Here is a 26,014-nt window from a genome sequence, read left to right on the forward strand (position 1 = left end):
GTTGTGGGAGGAGCGGAGAGTACGGTTTGGGTGATATTTGGAGACAAGATCGGTGATGTAATTTGGAGCGGAGTTATAAATGGCTTTATATGTTATTGTTAATGTTTTGAATGTTATTCGTTGGGCAATGGGAAGCCAGTGAAGGGATTGGCAGAGAGGGATGGAGGACACTGAGTGGAGGCCAGTGGAGGGATTGGCAGAGAGGGATGGAGGACACTGAGAGGATTCCAGTGGAGGGATTGGCAGAGAGGGGTGGAGGACACTGAGTGGAGGCCAGTGGAGGGATTGGCAGAGAGGGATGGAGGACACTGAGTGGAGGCCAATGGAGGGATTGGCAGAGAGGGATGGAGGACACTGAGTGGAGGCCAGTGGAGGGATTGGCAGAGAGGGATGGAGGACAGAGTGGAGGCCAGTGGAGGGATTGGCAGAGAGGGATGGAGGACACTCAGTGGAGGCCAGTGGAGGGATTGGCAGAGAGGGGTGGCAGACATAGAATGGTTGGTAAGGTGGATGAGTCTGGCAGTAGCAGAGTTTGTATATACTTACTTCTTTTCAGCCCCCTTTAGCCAGGTCACATGATTCCTTATTTCAGCCAGTGGCAACTGCAGAGGAGGGGACATAGCACTCAGACAAGGGCTGGTAGATCCTGGAGCAGTGACACCACCCATAGACTCCAATGACCTATCTGTTGTCAGTTCTCCGTCGTTTCCCCTGCAGCTGCTCTGGCTGACACGGGGAAGTGGATCACATGACCAGACCAACTCAGCCTTAAAATAAGCAAGTATGTACATCTTTCTTACACAGGTTAGTTATATCATAGATGGAATTCCACTTTAAGTGATACAGCTTCCAGTAAAGCCTTAAAGTGACTGTAAACCTCTAACATGAAATATGAACAAAGCATATCCTTCTATAGTGTGTGCTTGTCTCAATCAGGAGCACTAAGTGTAATTTCTGCCTGCTGCCTTGTTCCTCTGCTATCAGCATGAATCACTTCTGACAGGTTTTCCTGACACAAAGAGATAAATGGTGACATGGGAGGGACCTCCAGCAGATTGACAGCCTCAGCTCTGTTCCTGTATGGAGGGGGGGTGTTCCTTCCCTCCAATCAGCTCTCACAGCTTTTCTCATTGAGCTCTGCAGAATGTAATTTCAGCTCTCCACCCCCCATTTTTCTGAACTCTTGAACAAACTTTGTAAATTCTTCACTTTGAACAGATATAGAGAAGAGAGGGTGATGCTAAACAGGTACAACTTATGTAGGATAATTTGTTTAATCTCTGTGTATCACCGGAGGCCAGTCACTTCAAGAGGTGTATGTGAGGGTTTACAACCACTTAAGCATTTGTCACTTCTGGGAGTGTTGAATACCCACATTACTCCCCTGGACAAAGTAATGGCATAGGAGCTGAAGGTATTATTGAAGGCAGCAGGGGCACCAGGCATTCTGCATGTGGAGGTGTGTCTGGATGAGAGAAATGTGCCTGAGAACTTGAGTTCCAACTCAGACAGGTAAACATTTACATCTGCAGGGGCCATTCTTTGGAGTTTTTTGGGACGGAGGAGTAGCAACCCATATGGAAGAAAAATATATTTTAAAAATACTCTTCCCAAATATATTGACATATATTTGAAATGCTACAATTTTAGCCATATTCAATATATTTCAAAATATATTTCGATATATATATATATATATATATATTTATTTATTTCAGGTTTCAGGTACTTATATAGCGCCATCAATTTACACAGCACTTTACATATATATTGTACATTCACATCAGTCCCTAACCCTCAAGGGGCGTACAATCTAAGGTCCCTAACTCACATTCATACATACACATACTAGGGCCAATTTATATATATATATTGTGCATTTTGAAATTTGCAATTTTATTTGAAATATATTTTAAAAATATTCTTCCCAAATATATTGCCATATATTTGATTTGAAAAACTAAAATGTTGGCCACATTCAATTTATTTCAAATTGTATTTCAATAAATATATATTATATATATATATATATATATATATATATATATATATATATATATACACATACACACACACATACATACACTGCATGTTGAAATGCATTTTTATTACAACATATATGAAAAATATTTTTAAAAATACATTTCAAATATACTGCATGTCTTTAAAAATGCAAATCTACATTTTTGGAATGCATTTACAAATATATGTAAAAATATATGTCAAAATGACTTTTATATACGGTAAATAAATCTGAAGAATATATTTTTCAAAAATACTTTTTCAAAAATATTTGTCATATATTTTGTAATATATAAAAAACTCATTTCAACATGCAGTGTATATACATATTTTTATAAAAAAATTTTAAATATATTGAATATGGCCAAAATTGTAGCATTTCAAATATATGCCAATATATTTGGGAAGAATATTTTTTAAAATATATTTCAAATATATTTTTCTTCCATGCTTCCATGTGGGTACACACAGGTTCAATGTATATAATTCTCTCAAATGTCTACAAATATTTCCTGAAAGATGTGTAGATTGTTTAGGTTGTCTGTTTTGATGCAGGTGGTTAATGGAGAAGCTCTGACTATCTTATAAATGTTTCTCTTTGTCATTGTCCTATCCAGAAAAACATTACACAGCTGCCAGACATGACTATCCGGAGGATGCTATCTGAAAACTTGGTGTCAAAACTACTTGTGGCCATAAAGTCCCGAGGCGACTATGAAAAATTGTTTAACCTTCAATACATGACTGTGCTCCAAATTATTGGTGTCAAAGACATTTCCTCCCTTCCCACAAATATTGACTGCTCTTCCCAACGCCAGGTGTACGTCCACATTCTTATTAGAACTTTGCTGGGGATTTTTATCACTTGGAAAATGGAGATTCCCTTGACAAGCACAACCTTTTGTTGATATATACTAAGTCATAGATTTAAGGGCCAATTCACACCAGGGCGCTGATGTGCATTTTAGAGCAGCTGAAAAACGGAGATCAACGGGCGGACATCTGAATAACAATAATTTCCAATTATGTCCTATTTACACCATAATGCTGCGTTGCATTAAAATGCAACATGTATGCATTTTGGTGCAAAGCAATGGATGTAAGTGGATGTCAACACAATCAAACAGGATATCCTGTGAAAATGCAGTACTCTTTACTGCATGCTAAAACGTATGTCAATGGACATCAAAATGTATGCCAACTGATGTCAAAATGTATGCCAATGTATGCTAACAAACATGAAATGGTATGCCAATGGACGTCAAAATGTATGCCAAAGGATGTCAAAATGTATGCCAACAAACATGAAATTGTATGCCAATGGGCATCAAAATGTTTGCCAACAAACATGAAAATGTATGCCAACAAACATGAAAATGTATGCCAACGGATGTTAAAATGTATGCCAACGGACGTCAAAATGTATGCCAACGGACATCAAAATGTATGCCAACGGATTTCAAAATGTATGTCAATGGACATGAAAATGTATGCCAACATGACGTCAAAATGTATGCCAATAGACGACATATATTTTGACATCCATTGGCGTACATTTTGACGTCCATTGGCATACATTTTGACGTCCATTGGCATACATTTTGATGTCCATTGGTATACATTTTGACATCCATTGACATCCATTTTGATGTCCATTGACATACATTTTCATGTTTGTTGCCATTCATTTTGACATCTGTTGCCATACATTTTGATGTCCATTGACTTACATTTTGATGTTCATTGACTTACATTTTGACATCCGTTGACATACATTTTGATATTCATTGATATACATTTTAATGTCCATTGGTATACATTTTGATGTCCATTGGCATACATTTTGATGTCCATTGGCATACATTTTAATGTTCATTGACTTACATTTTGACATCCGTTGACATACATTTTGATGTCCATTGGCATACATTTTTGTTGTCCATTGACATACATTTTTATGTTCATTGACTTACATTTTGACATCCGTTGACATACATTTTGATGTCCATTGACATACATTTTGACAACGGACGTCAAAATGTATGTCAACGGACGTCAACGCGTGACTAAAATAGGTGGAAATGAGCATCCATTTTCCATACATTTTAGCGCATGATAGTGTGAATTGGCCCTAAGTCATGCTTCAAGTGATTACTTGTAATATTCTTTTGCCTATCAATTGAAGGTTCAAGTCAAGCTTACAGTGGTAGAGTTTTAAATGAGGTTGGGGAGTGAGGACTGGCTCGGAATAATCTCAATAATAACTTCTGTCTATAACCTGAATGATGACACAAGTTCAAGGCACTGGGTGGGATGTGCATACAAAACAAGGCAGGCAGACCTAAGGCTGGTGTCTATAGGTGAAGTGGAGGCTCCTTAGGTAAATTATTGTAAAATGGGTCCCGGCCTTTAGAATGTAGCAGTTGTGTTTTGGAGATAACAGATATAGAGCTCAGGACTATGAAGAAAAGCTTTTACAGGTAGGCAATAGTCACCAACACTGTGCTTTTTTTTTTTTTTTTTTTTGCTTTTTGAACTAAGCGTTATTTTGCATTCTTTTAAATTTGTTACTGTTGCAATTTGGAAATTCCAATACATCCAAATCTCCTAGGGTTATAGGTGGTATTAATGTTAAGGAAAATGGGAACGTTAGTGTTCGGGTCATATGGACGGTTAATGTTAGGGTTTTAGGTGGTTTTAGTGTTAAGGATACAGGGAACATTAGTGTATGTAGTTACATAGAGGGATAATATTAGGGTTACAGGTAGGTTTAGTGTTTGTGGTCAGGGGTTCTGCATCCTCCTAGAGCAAAATGAAAACTCCTTCTACAAGCTTTACCCAGTGCTCTCCTGATGTCACAAGACCGCTCTAACTGCTGATGAGAAAAGGTTACAGGGAGGGTTAAAGTGTTACTAAACTCACAACAGTACAATCAGTCTGTATATGCAGTAAAGCATGCTTGTTATACTCACTGTGGAACCTGAGGGGTTAATCCTCTGCAGTCCATAAAAAGGCCATTTGATCCTTTCTTTTCTGCCCTTCCTCTTGTTTAAATGTCCACCTGATAAGACAAACTGAACCCATAGCTCTTCTGCACATGCTCAGTTTTCTGTGTATTGCTAGAGAGGTTTTTTTTTTTTTCCCTGGGAGAGTGCATGTGATCAGCACAGTGCAATGTAGCACTGTCCAGGCAGAGGTCAGGGGTTCTGCATCCTCCTAGAGCAAAATAAAAACTCCTCCTACAAGCTTTAACCAGTGCTCTCCAGATGTCTCAAGACTGCTCTAACTGCTGATGAGAAAAGGTATTTAGCAGTTTATATTTACTAAAATAATTGCACTTCCATGTTGAGTGTACTGTGGGAGACCAGATATAGTGGATGCAGAGTCCAGGGAGACCAGATATAGTGAATGCAGGATCCTGGGAGACTGGATATAGTGGATGCAGGGTCTGTGGAGACCAGATATAGTGAATGCAGGGTCCGGGGAGACCGGATATAGTGAATGCAGGATCCGTGGAGACCGGATATAGTGAACGCAGGGTCCGGGGAGACCGGATATAGTGAATGCAGGGTCTGGGAAGAGCGGATATAGTGAACGCAGGGTCTGGGGAGACCGGATATAGTGAACGCAGGGTCCGGGGAGACCGGATATAGTGAACGCAGGGTCCGGGGAGACCGGATATAGTGAACGCAGGGTCCGGGGAGACCGGATATAGTGAACGCAGGGTCCGGGGAGACCGGATATAGTGAACGCAGGGTCCGGGAAGAGCGGATATAGTGAACGCAGGGTCCGGGAAGAGCGGATATAGTGAACGCAGGGTCCGGGGAGACCGGATATAGTGAACGCAGGGTCCAGGGAGACAGGAGATAGTGAACGCAGGGTCCAGGGGGGACCGGATATAGTGAACGCAGGGTCTGGGGAGACCGGATATAGTGAACGCAGGGTCTGGGGAGACCGGATATAGTGAACGCAGGGTCCGGGAAGATCGGATATAGTGAACGCAGGGTCAGGGGAGATCGGATATAGTGAACGCAGGGTCCGGGGAGACCAGGGTCCTGGGTTAAGGAGCACTTTAATGTTACAGTTACAGGTAGATTCAGGATACCGGGAAGGTTACTCTATTTTTTCATAAAGGTAAAATAATGGGTTGTGCTGAATGGATACAGTTGATGGTTTTTAATAATCTTCTGCTCTGCATGCAGGGTTCGAGGCTTCAGTTATGTCTATCCTCTACTGGGAGATGATCAAAAAGCAGCCATATACACCTTAATCAAAGGTTTCAACCAAGAGACCCTGACTTCTACAGGTATTGTCAAACATTGAATGGCAGCTCCCTTGTTATTAAGAAGATTGTCTAGAATCTATTTCCCTTTCCAATCCTCTCTTGACAATGGGCAGCATAGTGGCTAAATGGTTAGCACTTCCACCTGGCAGTACTAGGGTCATTCGAATTCCAGCCACGGCACCACCTGCCTGGATTTGCATGTTCTCCCTATGTCTGCGTGGGTTCACTCCAGGTACTCCGGTTTCCTCCCACACTCCAAAGACATGCTGGTAGGTTAATTGGCTCCTGTCTAAATTGGCCCTAGTACAGGGGTGGGCAAACTTTTTGACTTGAGGGCCACAATGGGTTCATATATTGGACCCGGGGGCCGGACCAAGAGTAGATGAAGCAAGCATAGTAATTCACCCCCCATATAGTAATTCATCCCCCCTATAGTAATTCATCCCCCATATAGTAATTCATCCCCCATATAGTAATTCATCCCCCATAGTAATTCATCCCCCCTATAGTAATTCATCCCCCATATAGTAATTCATCCCCCATAGTAATTCATCCCCCCTATAGTAATTCATCCCCCCTATAGTAATTCATTCCCCATATTAATTCATCCCCCATAGTAATTCATCCCCCCTATAGTAATTCATCCCCCCTATAGTAATTCATCCCCCATATTAATTCATCCCTCATATAGTATTTCATCCCCCATAGTACTATTCCCCCCCAAGTAGTAAGCCAAGTCCCCCCTGTGTCAATTTACTTACCTTTGCTCCGCGCGTTCCTCTCGCAGTGTTCCCGCTCCGTTCCGGTCTTCAGGGTGGACTGTGAGAGGAGCCTAGCTCCCCTCACGTTCGTCACGCTGCCCCGCCTACACTTATCCTGACAGCCAATGTTTGCCTGCCCTGGCTGGTTTTTTTTTGTATCACGCTCCGCGTGCCGGATTAAAAGGTCTCCTGGGCCGTATACGGCCCGCGGGCCATAGTTTGCCCATTGCTGCCCTAGTATGTGTACAGTGAAGGCAATAAGAATTTGATCCCCTGCTGATTTTGAATGTTTGCCCACTCACAAAGATATGATCAGTCTAAAAATCGAATGTTCGGTGTATTGTAATACTGAGAGACAGAATAGCAACAAAAAATTCAGCAGAAATGCATGTCTAACAAATGATGACTGATTTGCATGTTCATGAGGGAAATAAGTATTTGATCCCCTTCACAAACCATGACTTAGTACTTGGTGGCAAATCCCTTGTTGGCAATCACAGAGGTCAGACGTTTCCTGGAGTTGGCCACCAGGTTTGCACACATCTCAGGAGGGATTTTGGCCCACTCCTCTTGGCAGATCCTCTCCAAGTCATTAAGGTTTGGTGGCTGGCGTTTGGCAACTCAAACTTTCAGCTCCCTCCACAGATTTTCAATGGGATTAAGGTCTGGAGACTGGCTAGGCCACTCCAGGACCTTAATGTGCTTCTTCTTGAGCCACTCCTTTGTTGTCTTGGCCGTGTGTTTTGGTTCATTGTCATGCTGGAACACCCATCCACGACCCATTTTCAATGCTCTGGCTGAGGGAAGAAGGTTCTAACCCAAGATTTGATGGTACATTGCCCCGTCCATCGTCCCTTTGAAAAGATAATGTATACTACAGCATAAAACAACAAACAAGACAAAGAAAACGACCAGTTTCAATCAATGTTAAAGTCAAAACTATTGAAACGCCTAGCTCTTTCTTTTAGTTTTGGATATTGGTGAAGAGTTAAAACATCTGTAAAGCTTTATATTAAAGTAGAACTATAGAAACTTTTTTTTAAATTTTGGGTAGAGCCAGGGGTGTATTTACCACAAGGCAAACAAGGCACTTGCCTAGGGCAGCATTTTTCAGGGGGGCAGCACCTCCCCTCAGAGGAAGGGATGGAAGAAGGGACACGTGCCATGGGAACCAGGTGGGATCCAAGAGAGGCTGCGGACTGCTTGATGGTGTATGTAGAGCCTGACTCTCGTTCCCAGGGATGTCCAGAGCTTTGAAGATGAGTGTGGAAGGCTATCCTGAGTGGGGGGCAAGGGTGTTGTTGGTCAATATCAGGCTCTCTCCTGCAGAAGGGGGGGGGGGGTTGGTCGGTGTCCATTGGGGTAGACGATTTTTGTGTTGCCTAGGGCAGCACAAAACCTAAATACACCATTGGGTAGAGCAAAATAGGGTTTTAACCCCTGTCATCTGTGTCCCATTGTAGAGATTTGCAGTCACTTCCTGTTCCATAGCTAAACAGGAAATCTCTGCAAATTAGGAGAATACCTTGGGGATCCCCAGGTCACCAGATCTAGAGTCCCCATTGGAAATTTTCCCTCTATTACTGTTCTGGGGACAACCCAAAATTTGGGGTTTTCATTTCACATTCAGTGATGACGGTAAACAGGACAAACAGAGAGAATGAATCTCCCTAACGGGGACACAGACAGCAATAAAAACCGAAAAGCGTTCTAATCTCTCCTCCACTCTATATAAAACTAAAATAAAAAGAAAGTTTTGTCTTTAGTTATAAGTTATATTTATTGTAAAAGAGGGTGGAAGAGGAGCAGTTGTCATTGGGAAAGACAGCAATTAAATCAATGTTAGACATTCTTAACTATCCACACTAACAATGGGTTTGTGTCTGTGTCCCCAATTGGTTTGTGTCTGTGTCCCCATTGGAGAGATCTTCCATCACTTCCTGTCCTGACAAGTAATGTGCAGAAAGCCTCCTCCCCTCAACAAGGACACCAACAGGAATCAAAATTGACTCTGGTTCTAGCTCTTCCCCGCTCTATACAAAGCAAAATAAACAGTTTTCGCTGGAACTCATCTTAAAGTGTTACTAAACCCACAACAGTAAAATCAGTCTGTATATGCAGTAAAGCATGCTTGTTATACTCACTGTGGAACCTAAGGGGTTAATTCTCCACATTATGTAAAAAGGATGTTTGATCCCGTCTTCTCTGATCCTTCCCTTCTTCTACTGTCCCCAATCCATCTGCTGATAGTACAAAACCTTGGGGTCAAGCTGCACATGCTCAGTTTAGTGTGTATTGCTAGAGAGTTTCTTTTTTCTTGGGAGGGTGCATGTGATCAGCACACGGCCAATCAATGCTGTCCAGACAGAAGATCGGGGGTATACAGCTTCATAGGACAATCAGGGAAAAATGAAAACTCCTCCTACAAACATTAACCAGTGCTCTGCTGGACACTGATAGAAGTCCCAATTCTACTATATACTGCTGACGAGAAAAGGTATTTAGCAGTTTATATGTACTAAAATAATTACATTTCCATGTTCTGTGTACTGTGGGAGACCAGATATAGTGAATGCTGGATCTGGGGAGACTAGATATAGTGAATGCAGGGTCCGGGGAGACCAGATATAGTGAATGCAGGGTCCGGGGGAGACCGGATATAGTGAATGCAGGATCCAGGGAGACCAGATATAGTGAATGCAGGGTCCGGGGGAGACCGGATATAGTGAATGCAGGATCCAGGGAGACCAGATATAGTGAATGCAGGGTCCGGGGGAGACTGGATATAGTGAATGCAGGATCCGGGGTTTAGTAACACAAACAGAAATGTAAAAAATATTGAAGTTTATCTGTCCTTTGGTTTAGTTTCTGCACTAGTTTCCTTTTTTCAGTTTACAAACAACTTCTGCAAGTACAGGAAAATACCTGTTGATTCAGAATTCCAATGCCCTTGGAATTTCCTTTGCACTGAACTGATATCTCAATGTTATCATTGCTACCATTTGTGAACTACAAAACACTATCTCTCTATGTACTGGAGATAGAAACGAGGAGGTGTTTTCTAGTTCAGGTTAGGAGAGCAGCCTAGAATGGCAACACTGCTCCCCCAAATATACAGGACAGGAAAAATGTATCACTGGTAGGATCATTAGGTCAAACAAAAAGAAAAAAAGCCTAAATAAGAAAACTAATGGAGAGATCTAAGGACGTGTAAGCTGCACTATGGATATATAAATATATATATATATATATATATATATATATATATATATAGATATATATACACTTTTTTTTTCAGACTGTATTGTTATTTACTAAAAGTGCACGGTGAAAAATCTGGTGCAGCTCTGCATGGAAACCAATCAGCTTCCAGGTTTTATTGTCAAAGCTTAATTGAACAAGCTGAAGCTAGAAGCTGATTGGCTCCCATGCACAGATGCACCAGATTCTGAGTGCTCCAGTTTTAGTAAACCTCTCCCTTAATGTCAATGCTTTTGTCCAGGACGTGCTTGTCAAACTCCTTCTGGAAGCAGCAGTGAATGGCTTGAGATGTCGTGGGGAAGTTTCATTCCACTTGCAACATTTGAGGATTTCCAACAGGGGAACCCAAACTACAACCCAGTAAGGATTCTTTAATCTATTTCATTGGGGGTTTTTTTTTTCAAGAGAGACATTCACGATTGGGGCAGACTGACCATTTTGAAATTCGGGCGCTGCCCGAGGGCCCGGGGTCAGTAGGGGGCCCCATGAGATGCCCCTGGTACCTTTTTCATTGGCTTTTTTGAGTTTGGGCAAGGACACAGGGGCCCCATCATCCCCTATTGCCCAGGGGCCCCATGAGTTGTCAGACCGCCCCTGTTCACGATACTAAAAGAAGGTCTTTTTGTCATTTCGAATTCAATTTACATGGTGGAAACTTGGGATCCCCCAGATCTTCAGATTCTCAAGACAGAAAAGTAGTATTATATTTTAGCACATAACTTATGATTTGAAAGCCTTTGCTGCAAAACGCCTAACCAGAAGGATAATAAATAAAACAAAACTATGCTAAGCTATCCCTGCTGCGCTAGGGGCTACCACCCCCCTTTAGGGAACATTCCTGGGTGCCCCCTGTCTAAGGCTGGCCATACACTATACAATTTTCTGTCCAATTTCCTTTAGATTTACCTTCAACTATGTAGTGCAAGAGCCTGTCTAATTGGATACAATTGAAAGTGTTGTTTAGGTTTGACCTCCTATTATTATATGGTGTTTGGTAAATCTAAAGAAAAATTATCAAGAAAATTGTACAATTGGCCAGCCTAGTGCCCCGTATACACAATAAGAAAATCATACGAAACATTTTGTGGAACCACTGATCGAACGATTTTCTCTTCGTTGGTGAGCGGGATGTTTTAACCGATAACGATATTGTGAACAAAAAAATCCGGTTGAACAGCAGTGAAAAATGTCGTTTCGCATACAAACGACCGATTTTCTATGCGGTGGTAAGACGGTCGTACGGAAAAAATCTATCAAGCGCTATCATGCATGAGTGGAAACAGAAGATGACCCGGATGTTTATGTCCAAGGAATCTTCATAAACACGAACGAAAAATCCAAATGTTAAAAGTAGATTGTCCTAATGAGATCATGAAAGCAGAATTCTGCAGATTATATTTTATGTATCACTATTTATGTATATAGGTCATGTAATAAACGATATTATACTCATTGCTGTTCATTGTTGTGTATATCGCTCGTTCTGGCCGGAAGGGCGTGGCTACAAGGTCACACGCACACCGCATAACTTCCACTTGTACAGAAGACGTATTGCCCGACGAACAATTTTTTTAGATTGGTTAATGTGGGCCACGATTTCGACCAACGAATGAACGCCTCTCACTCATCGGATGACCGATCGGTCGATTTTTCTAATCGTGTATTCGTGTGTGCTGATTGGATAGGAGGGTCTTTTTTTTCTATTTATGAGTTAATTGACTACAGGAGCAGACTTTGAGCTAGACTGAGGGCCTGGGATTGCGTGCTAAAAACAAACAGCATGGTCCTTTTGGTGTTCTACTTCTTCTTCTTCTCGTTTAAACTACAGGCAAAACTTTTTTTTTTCAGTTCTGGATAGAGTGGAGAGGGGTTAGAACATCTGCCAGGTTTTTAATGTTGTCTCTGCCCCCCCCCCCCCCCATTAGGGAGATTCACCCTCTCCATATGTCCTGTTTACCATTATCATTGAAAGTAAAAGAAAATCCCAAATTTTGTGTTGTCCCCAAAAAAGTAATAGAGGGCAAATCTTTCAATGCGGACACTAGTACTGGTGACCTGGGGGTCCCCAAGGAATTCCCTTCATTTGTAGGGATTTCCTCTTACTTCCTGCTTGGCTATGAGACAGGATATGAAGGTAAATCTATGGAAATGGGACACAGATGGCAAAAAAAAGAGACAGGAGTTTTAACCCTACCTTACGCTATCCAAAATGAAAAAAAAAAAAGTTTTGCCTATAGTTCTACTTCAAACACGATGGGGAGGAGTGGGGAGAAATGAAAAAATAGGGAATTAGGGAAAGATCTTCTTCTATTAAGAAATGTCCAGTGTTATAAAGGTTAAAAAAGAATATTCTGATCTAAAAAACTGAGCCAACTGACCTTTGGAATTCAAAATATATATAAAAATGCAGCGAGCGCATATACAAAAGAAGCAAATGTTCTAGGTAGCTGCTAGCACTACAGGGCATAGGCAATGATCCCAATAGACATATCAAAATATATATATATAAAAGTGCAGCACTGTAATATATATAAATAAATTATACTCAATTGATAAAGTAATCCGTGACGGCGTGACGTCAACAATGATGGCTCTACCCAACGCGTTTTGTGCGACAGCACGTCCTCAGGGATACGCCCTGAGAGGATGCTGGATGATTAACCCTTAAGCTGCTTCTCTACCCCTGAACCCAGATGTGACAGATTGTAACCTATGCTTGTACACATCAAAGTTCTGGTGAGTGCACACCCATCAGAAGTGGTGGATTACCTTTAAAGATATACGAACATCTGCACTTTGGTCACAAGGATATATCGTGTCTTAATTTGAAGACTATTTCTGCTGAATTATCTTTTTATTGAAATCAGAAGGATTGATTTGGATATTTATTTATTTATTCACTTTATGCACATACTGCACTAAATAGCACTTTGTATATTGTGCACGGATTACTTTATGAATTGAGTATAATTTATTTATATATATTACAGTGCTGCACTTTTTTATTTTTATATATATATATATATATATATATATATATATATATATACATATATATATATTTTTTGATATGTCTATTGGGATCGTTGCCTATGCCCTGTGGTGCTAGCAGCTACCTAGAACATTTGCTTCTTTTGTATATGCGTTCGCTTATATATACTCTTTGACCTTAGGAATTATTTTCCTCCAGTCAGGCGTATTTGGCAACAGTTGCCCACTTGACTTCCCTTGGAACATCTCAGTAAGAATTTGTGTGAGGTTGATGGGGTTTTTTTTTAAGTCGGGACTATGTAACTAAATTCACCAGATATAGAATAAAAAATAAAGTATGTGGATGTTTACATATTGTCTGTTTCTTCCTTGTAGGTTTCAGCCCTGATTGTATGCACTGGTGTTCAAGTGGCAGACTACGCTATTCAGACTATGGCCCTGAGCAGTGAATCAGCCATTACTACAGTATTGGCCAGCATAGGCACCCCTGAAAAAGCAAAAGAATTCCTAAATCAGTGCAACAAAAAGGCTCCGGTAAGCTGTAAACATTTTTACGCATAGTGTATCACTGTCCTAGACAGATGTTAGGTTAGGTGAATATAGTTCTTGGCTCACTGGGAAAGTTGCCCAGATGGTGGGGGGGGGGGGTTTGACTGTGTATAACTACTGTGAGACCTGGAACAGAGGTGGTTTGTCCCTGAGGAGGAGATCACAGCCTTTGGGGGGGAGGGTCTGTTTGCCCCATAGGCAATTCTGCTATGTGCTTGCGATTCATCAAGGCCTCAGTTGGGTTTGCTGGAGGACCTAGTTGCTTGAGCGGACTCAGGGGCTTTTTCGTCTGAGGATCTAGTCTGGCATCACTGGGAGATAGTGTCTGGAAGATTTTAGAAGAAGGCAACCAACTATTTAAGAACATTAGTAAGTACAGACCGGTGTAAGAGATCCTGGTGACTGTGTGCTGTTGCCACCACTCTAGTGCTATAGAGTCAGCTGTATGTTCAAAGGGGACATTATGAGTTATTTACTAAAACTGCATTGGCAAACTCATACAGCTCTGCATAGAAACTAATCAGCTTCCAGGTTCAATTGAACAGGCGGAACTTAGAAGCTGATTGGTTAACATGCAGGGGCGGACTGACCATTTGGAAACTAGGGCACTGCCCGAGGGTCCGTAGGGGGCCCCATGAGATGCCCATGATGCTTTTTTGAGTTAGGGCAAGGACACAGGGGCCCCATGATCCCCTATTGCCTGGGGGCCCCATGAGTTGTCAGTCCGCCCCTGTTTACATGCACAGCTGAACCAGATTCTGAGTGCACCAGTTTTAGTAAATCCCCCCCCCCCCTATTGAGTCTGGTGTCCTGAAGAGCTCAATTTATTTAGTTCATAGTGAAAGGATTCTGCTCAGATCTCTAAGATGAAGATATATATATATCCTCAAGTTGCTACTACAAAGCTCATTCCATCATCTACTGTACTTGTACAAGGACTTGGCTCATAGTTCTAAAGAAGGAAGCTTAGTGTCCTCAGACTGCTACTCAAGATTACTGGAGTATTCTACAGTTACCCAACTCCTATCCAAGTTCAAGTGCTACAATAAAGCATCAGAAAAGCATACCCCTAGACTCTACTTTTTAACCAAAGGAGCGACTGTGACTGTACCTGGATACCGGGCTATTCTGGGAAAAGACCTAAGGGACCTTTAATACTGCTGACTCCTACGGGGGTACTGCTACAGTAGTAAAGAATATGTGTGTATATAGCCACAGTTATGGATCTCTGATTTAAAAAGTGCCATTTTTTATTTTTAACTGTTGCACATGACAGGTTTGCAAAGAATTGTAAATGCCATGTTCTCTTAAATTTCACCTAAAAGTGTCTAGTTTCCCTTCTTATAGATAGACACCAGACCCCATTGTTTATTTTCATTATGGATCTCAAACTCCTCTTAGATTCTAATTTCTGTCTTGGATTTCAATTGGAGAGATTTTGTCTACAGATTGAAGGATGCGGTATATAGCCAAAAGCTTGTTGAACACCTCATTCCAAAACTGTAGATAATAATAGAGTTGGCCGTGACTTTGAGACCCCAACAGCCTCCACTCATCTGGGAAGGCTTTCCACATGATTTAGCAGTGTGGCTTTGGGAATTTATGCCCATTCATCCAAAAAGAGCATATGTGAGGTCAAGTATTGATGTTGAACAAAAAGACCTGGTTGGTAACTGGCATTCCAATTCATGCCAAAAGTATTCAGTTGAGTTGAGGTCAGTGCTCTGTGTAGGCCACTCGAGTTTCTCCACACCAACATGATCATATCATGTCTTTGTCGAACTGGCTTTGTGCACAAGGCTGGAAGCACATTAAAAACAAATAATAGCATAATGTGCATCGCATATTAGCACATTGTGAAAAACTTTCCTGAAAATAAAGCCCTCTAGAACAGAACTGTCACCGCTGCAGGTGCTTCCATCTTCACTTGATCTTCCTTCCTAGTTCATGGGCTTTGGCTGTTTGACTGGCTGAGCCACGATGACATCACTCCCGCACATGGGCACAGGAGTCATGGCTGCAACATGGCTCTCTCAATGGACAGCAAGCCGTCCATTGAAAGCATAATGCGCATGCGCCGGTTCCTTCAATCGCTGCTACTATAGTAAATACCTCCTAAACAGTGCACATTTAGGAGATATTTACTGTGCCTACAGGTAGGCTTACTTTTAGACTTACCTGTAGGCAGTGGTGTATTTTGGTTTTGTGCTGCGCTAGGCAAGACTAAAATCGGGCACCCCCCCCACATCTAAATTTGCCCCACCCTTTCACCTGCAAACTCCACCCCTTCCTCTTTAGGCTCCACCTCTTCATATTAGAGCTCCGCCCACCGACAACGATGGGCCGCTATTCCTCCCACTGACACCAATGATGGGGCACGATTCCTCACACGAACACCAATAATGGTGCCCCATCATTAGTGTCAGTGTGTGAGGAATAGTGCCCCATCATTGGTGTCAGTGGGAGGAATAGTGCCCCATCATTAGTGTCAGTGTGTGAGGAATATTGCCCCATCATTGGTGTCAGTGGGAGGAATAGTGCCCCATCATTGGTGTCAGTGGGTGGAATAGTACCCCATCATTAGTGTCAGTGGGAGGAATAGTGCCCCATCATTGGTGTCAGTGGGAGGAATAGTGCCCCATCATTGGTGTCAGTAGGGGGAGTAATAGTGCCCCGTCATTGGTGTCAGTAGGGGGAGGAATAGTGCTCCGTCATTGGTGTCAGTGGGGGGAGGAATAGTGCCCCATCATTGGTGTCAGTGGGGGGAGGAATAGTGCCCCATCATTGGTGTCAGTGGGGGGAGGAATAGTGCCCCATCATTGGGGTCAGTGGGGGGAGGAATAGTGCCCCATCATTGGTGTCAGTGGGCAGTGGGAGAAATAGTGTCCCATCATTGGTGTCAGTGGGCAGTGGGAGAAATAGTGTCCCATCATTGGTGTCAGTGGGAGGAATCGTGCCCCATCATTGGTGTCAGTGGGAGGAATAGTGCCCCATCATTGGTGTCAGTGGGAGGAATAGTGCCCCATCATTGGTGTCAGTGGGAGGAATAGTGCCCCATCATTGGTGTCAGTGGGAGGAATAGTGCCCCATCTTTGGTGTCAGTGGGAGGAATAGTGCCCCATCTTTGGTGTCAGTGGGAGGAATAGTGTCCCGTCTTTGGTGTCAGTGGGAAGAATAGTGCCCTGTCTTTGGTGTCAGTGGGAGGAATAGTGTCCCGTCTTTGGTGTCAGTGGGAGGAATAGTGCCTCGTCATTGGTGTCAGTGGGGGGAGGAATAGTGACCCATCGTTGGTGTCAGTGGGGGGAGGAATAGTGACCCATCGTTGGTGTCAGTGGGGGGAGGAATAGTGACCCATCATTGGTGTCAGTGGGGGGAGGAATAGTGACCCATTGTTGGTGTCAGTGGGGGGAGGAATAGTGACCCATCATTAGTATCAGTGACACCAATGATGGGGCACTATTCCTCCCAATGACACTTAACTTGCTGACCCCTGCTCCAGCCTAGGTGCTGCTGCACCCCACATACCTGGTTGCAGCAGCACCATCAGCACGGCACACTTACCGGGCGGTCAGCTGTCCTGCTTCATTCACTCCGGGTGCTCCCTCACTCGGTGTTCGCGGGCCCGCTCGGCTCCGCCTCCTCGCAGGTGATTGGCCGCCTGTGTGCCTTTCTTGAGCTACAGTTCTGGTGAGGAGGCGGAGCCGAGCGGCCCCGCGAACACCGAGTGAGGGAGCAGCCGGAGAGAATGAAGGAGCTGCGCTTCCTGGACTTGATCGTCGTGGGACTGGGACCGGAGCCAGGTACTACACAGCAGCCCCCTGCCTGCCCCTGTACTTAGTGTCCCTTCCGTTGGAAGGGGGGGGCGGCCCCCCTAAAAAGTGCCGCCCTAGGCAAACGCCTTGTTTGCCTCGCGGCAAATACGCCCATGCCTGTAGGTACAAGTAAACAATGAAACTTTATTACCACTTTATTGTTTAAAATGTTTTGGTATACTGTAGAGTTAACAGTTCCTTTCAGTGGAAACACCTGAACTCAACATACTTTTGTTCATATAGGTCATCCCACCAACATCCAACCAAAATATAAATAGCTGGTTTGGATGGGCTTGGTTTTTGATAATAAAGTGCCCATAGATACAGTAGTGTGGTTGGATCACCCCCATTGGTCACCAGGACAAGTAGAGAGGGTAATTCTTCCTGATAGGGACACAGCAGTAGGAAGTTACATGGACCCCCACCCTACAACACTCTATCCAAAACCTAAGAGTTGGCTATATGTACAAATGAATGGTGCTTAGCAATAAAATACTCCTGCAGCCTAAGGATAAGGGCAGGCTAGATGGACCATTTGGCCTTTATTTACTGTCAGTTTTTTGGGTTTTTTTTGGATGTTGATTTTTAAACTGTGTGGTTAATGCTTTGTAGGAAGATCTGCAGAACAGCCCAGTGGGATATCTGATCCTGAACAAAACCTTTGAAGTCCTCAGAAGTTCCTTCGTGACTATCCAGACTTTTGACTGGCAGGAGTGGACAACAACACTAACGAATGTCCTGCACAATATTGATGGAACACAACTGGAGATGATCAACTACCCAATGTCCTGCTCATCATATCAACAACTGTATGTACATGTGTTGTGTCTAAATGCTAGTTTGTTTTTTTTAATATGATGGTTGTCAGGTTCACTTGGGGCCTCCCTACAAAAGGCAGACTCGTCAAAAGAAAGATTGTTAAATACACACAACCTAATTTTCACCTGGTACCTAATGATTTAACTTTATGGTATAGCCAGTATGAAAATGTAGCCTGTGTGGAAGATGGTACATCAGAATATGTTTTGTTTCACGATTTACATGTCTACTTTTGTACAGGAGTCATCTACAGTATGTAATCATTTTAATTGAAAAACTGGGTTGTCTTTCTGCTTTACAATAGGAAATCTGGTTCTTGTATGAAGTGTACCCCCTTCCCACTGTAAGGAACAATACTACAAATACTTTCTTTGGAAGAGTTAAGTGGCATAGCAGCCGTGATGCAGCGGAGAAAGGGCAAGGGACTTCACAAGGATAAATGGGACCTCATTTCATGAGAACCCTGCATCTGATTCCTGTTTACCTAGTTCAGCCCATTTGTGCCTTATCCATCTTTTCACAGCATGTCTAACATAAAGGATCTGTCTTATTAAAAACAACAAAATCTCTGACAACTTTATTAATGACAAGCACACATGATGTCCCTGCTAGCCAGAAACCAGGTGGTTTGGGTTGTCTTGGCTTTAGAGAAGAGGACCACAATTGCTGTTCTTATTTTTTAGAAAACTAGTTGACTCCGGAAATATTAAAAATAATTCCCCAGTTAATGAAGATCAAGAGAAGCAGTTTTTATATGCAGGGGATGCACAGGCTTACTCTTTGTCACATACCTGGTCTAAGGCCGACTTGACAAGAGGTCTTCCCTTGCACTGAACACCCCTGGAGGTGAGAACAGGGAGTGCAAGGTTTAAAGAAGCACGGGTGCCTTTTAAGTAGCTTTGCTGGAGGTTTCTTGCAGCTGAGTCTAGTTGATAGCTGTCAGCTGGTCTGTCAGAACTGATGGCAGTACCTCTGTTGCACTTGGATATGCAACAGTACCAAGGCAGTGGTCACTAGCAAGATGGCACCCAAGATGGAAGCGTGGTCAGACTGGCAGGGCTTGGCTGAAGAAGTATAGTGTCACGTACCTGGTCAGAGGTTAAGAGGGCTCCCCTTGCGGCTGAGTGCAGAACACCCCTGAAGGTAGGAACAGGAGATGCTCGGCCCAGAGAGGCACGGGTTGCCAGCTGTTGGAGCCTGAAGAGCTGAGATGAAGATCACCTGAGGATGTCCATATCAGCAGGAGTGGCTGCAGAACTGATGTTCTTCAGATGTAGCAGGCAGAACTTGGCAGCAGGCATATGTTCTCCAGACGTAGCAGGGAGAACTAGACAGCAGGCAGGAAGCAGGGTCGAAAGCCAGGCCAGAGGTCATGCACTGGGGGTCAATCAGGAGGAGAAGCAAGATGCAAGGTCAGGAGTACGCCGAGGGTTAAACACAGTAGATCATGTAGGAGCGAGGTCAGGAGAATAAGCCGAGGTCATACACAGGTAATCAGGCAGCCAGGAGAACAGACAAGGCAGGCCAGAGGCAATCTAGGTTGGCAATGGGAAGTCAAATAATTACAAGGCAGAAGCACAGGAACACAGGGGGCTGACGATCATCCAGCAACTAGTGGTCAGAGCTGCTGTCCTTTTAAAGGCAAATGCCACCGCGCATGAGCACCCTCCTTTTCACGCACTTGCGCATCCATAAACAGGATTGCGCCGTGTGTAGGCTGATGCAACATGCACCCATGCTGGGTATTGATGGCGGTGCCCATCCTTCTTTGCTTAGTCCTCTGACACGTAGTCAGGACAGAAGTCGAGGTCATACACGGAAAGGCAAGCCAGGGAGAGGACTGGAGCATAGTCAGAAACAGTAACCAAAGTCATACACAGGAATCAGGTGGAGCAGGCAGAAGAGTAGTCAGGTCGCAGGTCAGAGTCATACACAGTAAGACAAGAGATGCAGAGCCCTTTAGAGCAAGCCGGGGTCAACCACATGAGTTAGACAGCACGAAGGTCCAGGGGCAAGCCGGGTCAGTGACAGAAGGTCCAAGGAATACAGGATACAAAGGAGCAAGGAGTAGTTGAAGATCATCCAGAAAATTCTAAGTGTAGCCACTGTCCTTATAGAGGGCGTTGGGCACCAGTTCTGGCAGCAGATGTGCGTGAGCGTGCACCTGTGCGAATGTTCTAACTCGAATGCTCGTGCGCATGCACGCATTTCTGCAGGAACGAGCACGGCCATGTATAGTATTGGCAACTATGCCAGGTCTTTTTCTCGACACATGCACATCTTTGTTCTGCTGTCTTCCTCTCGGCACATGCTCACATTTGTTTTGAATAGCCCCCTGACACTATTATTATGAAGTGATTTGGTCATGCTGATATTTTATTCATGATTGCCTTGAAGTTTCATGTACACATTTTGAAATCATCTTGGTTTTAGAGCAGAGGACAACGTATAGTAATTTTCTTCTCCTACAGGATGAGTGGATTCAAAAATGTGTATGACAGAATGAGTGCGAAGTCACGGCAGGCTGTATATGACAAATGCATCAAACCACAGTTTAGTACCGTTGCGGCTAAATCAGGTAACCTAAATAATCTGTGGAATGGCAATGTTGGCATGGTTGGTCAAAACACATCATAAAAAATCATAATGTTAAGTTTAAGGCTGGGTTCACATTCATGCGGTGCGGTATATCGCATGTGATTCGCACAGGAACCGCACCGCATTCCTGTGCAAATCACATGCGATTTGTATGCGGTGCGATTGGAGTCATACATTTTGTATGGCTTAATCACACTGCACCCGCACCAAAAAGGTGCAGGACCCTTTTTTTGGTCCACATTAGAATCGGATCACATGGGTATTCACACCTATGCGTTCCGATTCTGCACATCGCACCGCGTTTTGTGAATCGATTTCGGGGTTTTGTTAACACACACACCCCCAGCGGTTTGTATGAACGGAGTGCGATTCTGACGCGGTGTGGAATTTGCACAGAAAACGCTGCGAATGCTGCACTTCATCAGTGTGAACTCAGGCTCAAGCCTTGAGAGAATGGGAGCATTTTGGAAATCGCTTACCAAACCTTGAATTGAAATTGTTCTTTATTTTAAGTATGAGCTCCAAAAGTCCCTACAGTAAAGTTTAAAACTTCCAACACCTCTAGTTTCCAGCCAGTCATAGTAATCCCAAGCATCAGTTATGGGTGCGTCTTCCTAAACCTCCAGGTCTTCTCCGCTCGTACTAATTCCAGTTATTTATTATGGGTGCATTTTCCTAAACCTCCAGGTCTCCTCCGCTCGTACTAATCCCAAGTTTTTATTATGGGTGCGTCTTCCTAAACCTCCAGGTCTCCTCCTCTCGTACTAATCCCAGTTATTATGGGTGCGTCTTCCTAAACCTCCAGGTCTCCTCCGCTCGTACTAATCCCAGTTATTCATTATGGGTGTGTCTGCCTAAACCTCCAGGTCTCCTCCGCTCGTACTAATCCCAGTTATTCATTATGGGTGCGTCTTCCTAAACCTCCAGGTCTCCTCCGTTCGTACTAATCCCAGTTATTTATTATGGGTGCATCTTCCTAAACCTCCAGGTCTCCTCCACTCGTACTAATCCCAGTTATTATGGGTGCGTCTTCCTAAACCTCCAGGTCTCCTCCGCTCGTACTAATCCCAGTTATTCATTGTGGGTGCGTCTTCCTAAACCTCCAGGTCTCCTCCGCTCGTACTAATCTCAGTTATTTATTATGGGGGCGTCTTCCTGTACCTCCAGCCTCAGTCACTCATTCTAATCCCCAGCATTGATTGTGTGTCTTCCTGCACCTCTGATTCCCATTGGCTGTACTAGTAGGTAGTAGATTTTGGGTGTCTTCCTGCACCTCACTAGCATTGGTTGAGTTCACATTCCTGCGACTCTAGTTCTCATTGGCTATACTAATCCCCAGCACAGATAGGGTGTGTTTTTTGTTACACCTCCAGTTCCCATTGTTTATAATATTCCCAATGTTAATTATGTGTCTTTCTGCACCTCCATTTCCCATGGGCGATCCTAAAACCCAACACTGATTGTGGGTCTTCCTCATTTCCAATTCCCATCAAATATGCCAATCCTCTGCACTGAAGAAGATCCAAAAAAAAAGGGGGACAGAAAATGATGTCATGAGATTCCTTCTGTAATGTAACTGACCTTATAAAGAAATATTGCATTTTCTTTCGATTAGGTTTCTTGCATGTTAATTTGGAGTAATTTGGGAAATAAGTCTCCATGAGATTTTATTAAATACAAGGCGAAGTAAATTAAACAAGTCTTCTGTGTTACAGGTGTTAAGTGTGGACAGAAGACAGAGAATGTTGCAGTCTGGGCCGATAACAACTTTGGCAACTTTGTGTATTTCATGGATATTAAAATATTGATAATATCAAATATTAACTTCGACCCTGTGAGTATAAGTGCAGTCAGGGCCGGTGTTACTACCAGGCAAACTAGGCAGCCTCCAAGGACACACTGCCATCTAGGGCATAGCCATGGTTGCTAGTTTCCCTACTCTCTGCCATGGCCAGATCTAGGGGGTGCTGGGATGGGCTACGCCCCCCAGGATTTTAGTTGAGCCCTGAGGCCAGTTTTTCTATGGCTGCTGAAAGCCTTCTCCCATCCCCACACTCACGACTGGGACAAGGGGAGAGCAGCCTGGAAAAGAGAAATGACAGGAGAGAGGTGGGAGGTGCAGGCTGTGCTCTCCTCTCCTGTCAGTGGAGCGATCCTCCGTAAAGCAGATGATACAGGATCGCTCTTAAATCGACATGTTCAGTGTTTGATTCGCTCTCTGGCTCCCTGCTGCCGAGAGATGAGTAGTCATTGGAGGAGATAGGGGGTGGGAAAATCAGACTGTATACAGCCGGGTCCAAGAGCGATCCTGTGCTGTCTGCTCTATGGAGGATCTCTCCATTGACAGGAGAGAAATCACAGCACAACCTGCCTGTATGTTCAAGGGGCGGGGGGCTTACAGGCTGGGGGAACTGGTCACAATGAAAGGAGAGTGGAGGGGTAACAATCATTTGTGCTGAGATGAGTGGTTTGTGCAGGAGGGGGAGTAAGCACTATTTGTGCTGGAAAGGGTAATAGGGATGATGGGGGAGGGGTAGGGATTTGTGCTAGGAGAAGGAATGGCGAGGGGTATGTACAAGGAGTAGGAGGGAGGTTTGGGGTGAGGATTTATGCCAAAAGGGGGGTGGGGGGAGATTTGGGTAAGGTGGGAGGATTTTATGCTGAGAAGGGTAATTTGGAGTTTTAGCTAGAACAGGGATTTGGAGGAATTTATGCTAGGTGGGTGGATTGAAGGGAGAGGATTGGTGCTGGCAGGGGGGTTGGGGGGGGGGGGGTTGTGTTAGGAGAGTGCATTTGGGGGGATTTGTATTAGGAGGGGGGATTAGGGGAAAATTGTGCTAGGAAGGCGATTGGAAGGGGTTGTGCAAGGGGGGTGGGATTTGTGCTAGATGAGGGGATTTGGTTGGGGAGTAGGGATTTGTGCTGAGAATTTGGAGAGGGTTGTGCTACGAAAAGGAGTTTGGGAGAAATTGTGCTGGGAGGGTGGATTTGGGGGAGAGGATTAGTGCTGTGAGGAGGGATTTGGGGGAGAGGATTTGTGCTAGGAGGGAGGATTTGAGGGACAGGATTTGTACTGGGAGGGGGGATTTGGGGGAGAGGATTTGTGCTAGGAGGGAGGATTTGGGGGAGATGATTTGTGCTAGGAGGGAGGATTTGGGGGAGATGATTTGTGCTAGGAGGGAGGATTTGGGGGACAGGATTTGTGCTAGGAGGGAGGATTTGGGGAGAGGATTTGTGCTAGGACGGAGGATTTGGGGGAGAGGATTTGTGCTAGGAGGGTGGATTTGGGGGAGAGGATTTGTGCTAGGAGGGGGGATTTGGGGGAGAGGAGTTGTGCTAGGATGGATGATTTGGGGGAGAGGATTTGTGCTAGGATGGAGGATTTGGGGGAGAGGATTTGTGCTAGGAGGGAGGATTTGGGGGACAGGATTTGTGCTAGGAGGGAGGATTTGGGGGACAGGATTTGTGCTAGGAGGGAGGATTTGGGGGACAGGATTTGTGCTAGGAGGGGGGATTTGGGGGACAGGATTTGTGTTTGGGTAGAAGATTTGAGGGGAAAGAGGATGTGTGCTAGGAGGGGTGAAGTAGAACTATAGGTGAAGCAGGGGCGGACTGACCATTTGGAAACTCTGGCACTGCCCAAGGGCCCGGGGTCAGTAGGGGGCCCCATGAGATGCCCCTGGTACCTTTTTCATAGGCTTTTTTGAGTTTGGGCAAGGACACAGGGGCCCCATGATCTCCTATTGCCCAGGGCCCCATGAGTTGTCAGTCCACCCCTGAGGTTAAGTTTTTTATAGGGGGGGGGCAGTAGCTGGTCTTGCCTAGGGCGCCAAGTAGTCTAGCACCGGCCCCAACTGCAGTCTTTGCAGCTTTTCTAATTACCTGTTCTTCATTATGTATTCATTATGTACTGATTATATTGGTGTTCCTTTTGTGATCCTCCAGATTAAAATGATCAGTAGTTTGAGCCCTAACCAGCTGGCTAACGTTGCTGCCTCCAATGCCAGCAAAGAGGGAGTTTCCAGCCAGATTGCAGCCAGGATGAAGGAGTTTGATGTTGCTGGTGTCAACATCTTCCTGGACACACTGTCTGTGACTCTGAAGCAGGTATGGTGACACAGGCAAAACCTATAAGGGGAACTATAGCAGGTTTTCAGCAAGTATGCATTTTGACTCAATACTGGAACCTAACTGTCATTGTAAAGCAGTTGTGAACATGCAATGTTACGGAGACTTTTTGATACAGTTATAACTGTGCAGGCACCGCACATTTGCTTGGTTTCAGAAATGATCTTTATTACCTTTTTTTTTTTTTTTTTTTTTATAGGGTTAAAAAGTCTTGTTATTATGTGACCTTAATTTCATATAATGTAATATATCAAATAGTGACTGTGCTAGCAAGATCAAACAAGCCTGCTGATGATTCAATCAATTTAATCTCATAGAAGCACACACAGTCTGGGCACAAGGGGTTAAAGGTCCACTTTGGACAGCATGCAGCTCTTCAAATGTCAGCCGGACACCAGACTCAACAGAGAGAGAGCAAAGCATCTAAGTGCTATAAATCCCTTAAATTCTTAAACGCTCATCAAAATCACATCTCAGTCTTTAGCTATTATTGATTGCCAGCAGCTGGAGCCAATGACTTCTACTGCTGTCTTAGCCAATGAGGAAAGAGAGACCCAGGAGAGCTGGGGCTCTCATGCACATCGCTGGATTGAGATGGGGCTCAGATAAGTATAAGCGGGGGGCTGTTTTTTTTTTCCCTAGAATGCATTAAGTTAAATAAGTTAAACCTTTTGCCTTTTAGAACCACTTTAAGAGCCACTATTGACAGTATGCAGCACAGTGCCGGTGCAGTGTTACTAAACCCAGGACCCCACAACAGTAAAATCAGCCTGTAGTAAAGCATGCTT

General features: G+C 44.0%; 1 protein-coding gene across 1 annotated transcript in view; it reads left to right on the forward strand.

Annotated features, from left to right (window-relative positions):
• LOC149458511 (uncharacterized) overlaps positions 1–26,014 on the forward strand; it is a 141,403-nt gene that overhangs the window by 39,090 nt on the left and 76,299 nt on the right. The window contains exons 13-20 of the mRNA XM_089682085.1: positions 2,640–2,842; positions 6,225–6,328; positions 10,571–10,689; positions 13,696–13,854; positions 18,294–18,490; positions 20,972–21,078; positions 22,814–22,932; positions 25,044–25,205. Of these exons, the coding sequence (XP_089538211.1) occupies positions 2,640–2,842; positions 6,225–6,328; positions 10,571–10,689; positions 13,696–13,854; positions 18,294–18,490; positions 20,972–21,078; positions 22,814–22,932; positions 25,044–25,205 (1,170 nt within the window). The remainder of the gene's footprint in view (positions 1–2,639; positions 2,843–6,224; positions 6,329–10,570; positions 10,690–13,695; positions 13,855–18,293; positions 18,491–20,971; positions 21,079–22,813; positions 22,933–25,043; positions 25,206–26,014) is intronic.

This window comes from Staurois parvus, unplaced genomic scaffold (genome assembly GCF_062004578.1).
Source record: "Staurois parvus isolate SC_StPar_1 unplaced genomic scaffold, SC_StPar_1.0 ptg000285l, whole genome shotgun sequence".
NCBI classification, from domain to species: Eukaryota; Metazoa; Chordata; class Amphibia; order Anura; family Ranidae; genus Staurois; species Staurois parvus.